Below are 241 nucleotides of genomic sequence, written 5' to 3'. Positions count from 1 at the left end.
GTGTGTGTGTGTGCACGCATGCGAGGCATTTTTAAGATAGATATAGGTGTGTCTTACCGATGTGGTTTTACTCTGTTCCAGGAAGGAAACTGTTACAAATGGATCAGAACTCCCAAACATATCCTTTGGTGCCAAATCCCTGAAATAGAAGGACAGCAACACATGAGAATCACTTGGCTGGGTGGAAAAGGGTGTGTGTGTGTGTGTGTATATATGTAACTGTGTATGTATATATATGGGT

The 241-nt window shown here is 41.9% G+C and overlaps 1 protein-coding gene across 1 annotated transcript in view; it reads right to left on the bottom strand.

The window, feature by feature from the left end:
* The window catches only part of LOC106877967 (rasGAP-activating-like protein 1), a gene marked incomplete at both ends in the record, with an annotated part of 3,088 nt that extends 2,949 nt beyond the window's left edge, over positions 1-139 (bottom strand). Inside the window, one exon of the mRNA XM_014927045.1 lies at positions 58-139. Coding sequence (XP_014782531.1) covers positions 58-139 — 82 coding nt within the window. The remainder of the gene's footprint in view (positions 1-57) is intronic.
* Positions 140-241: the final 102 nt, after the last annotated feature.

The sequence above is a fragment of the Octopus bimaculoides genome, unplaced genomic scaffold (genome assembly GCF_001194135.2).
Source record: "Octopus bimaculoides isolate UCB-OBI-ISO-001 unplaced genomic scaffold, ASM119413v2 Scaffold_76078, whole genome shotgun sequence".
NCBI classification, from domain to species: Eukaryota; Metazoa; Mollusca; class Cephalopoda; order Octopoda; family Octopodidae; genus Octopus; species Octopus bimaculoides.
Note: the sequence above shows the minus strand (reverse complement) of the source record. Positions and strands in the feature narration are given on the sequence as shown.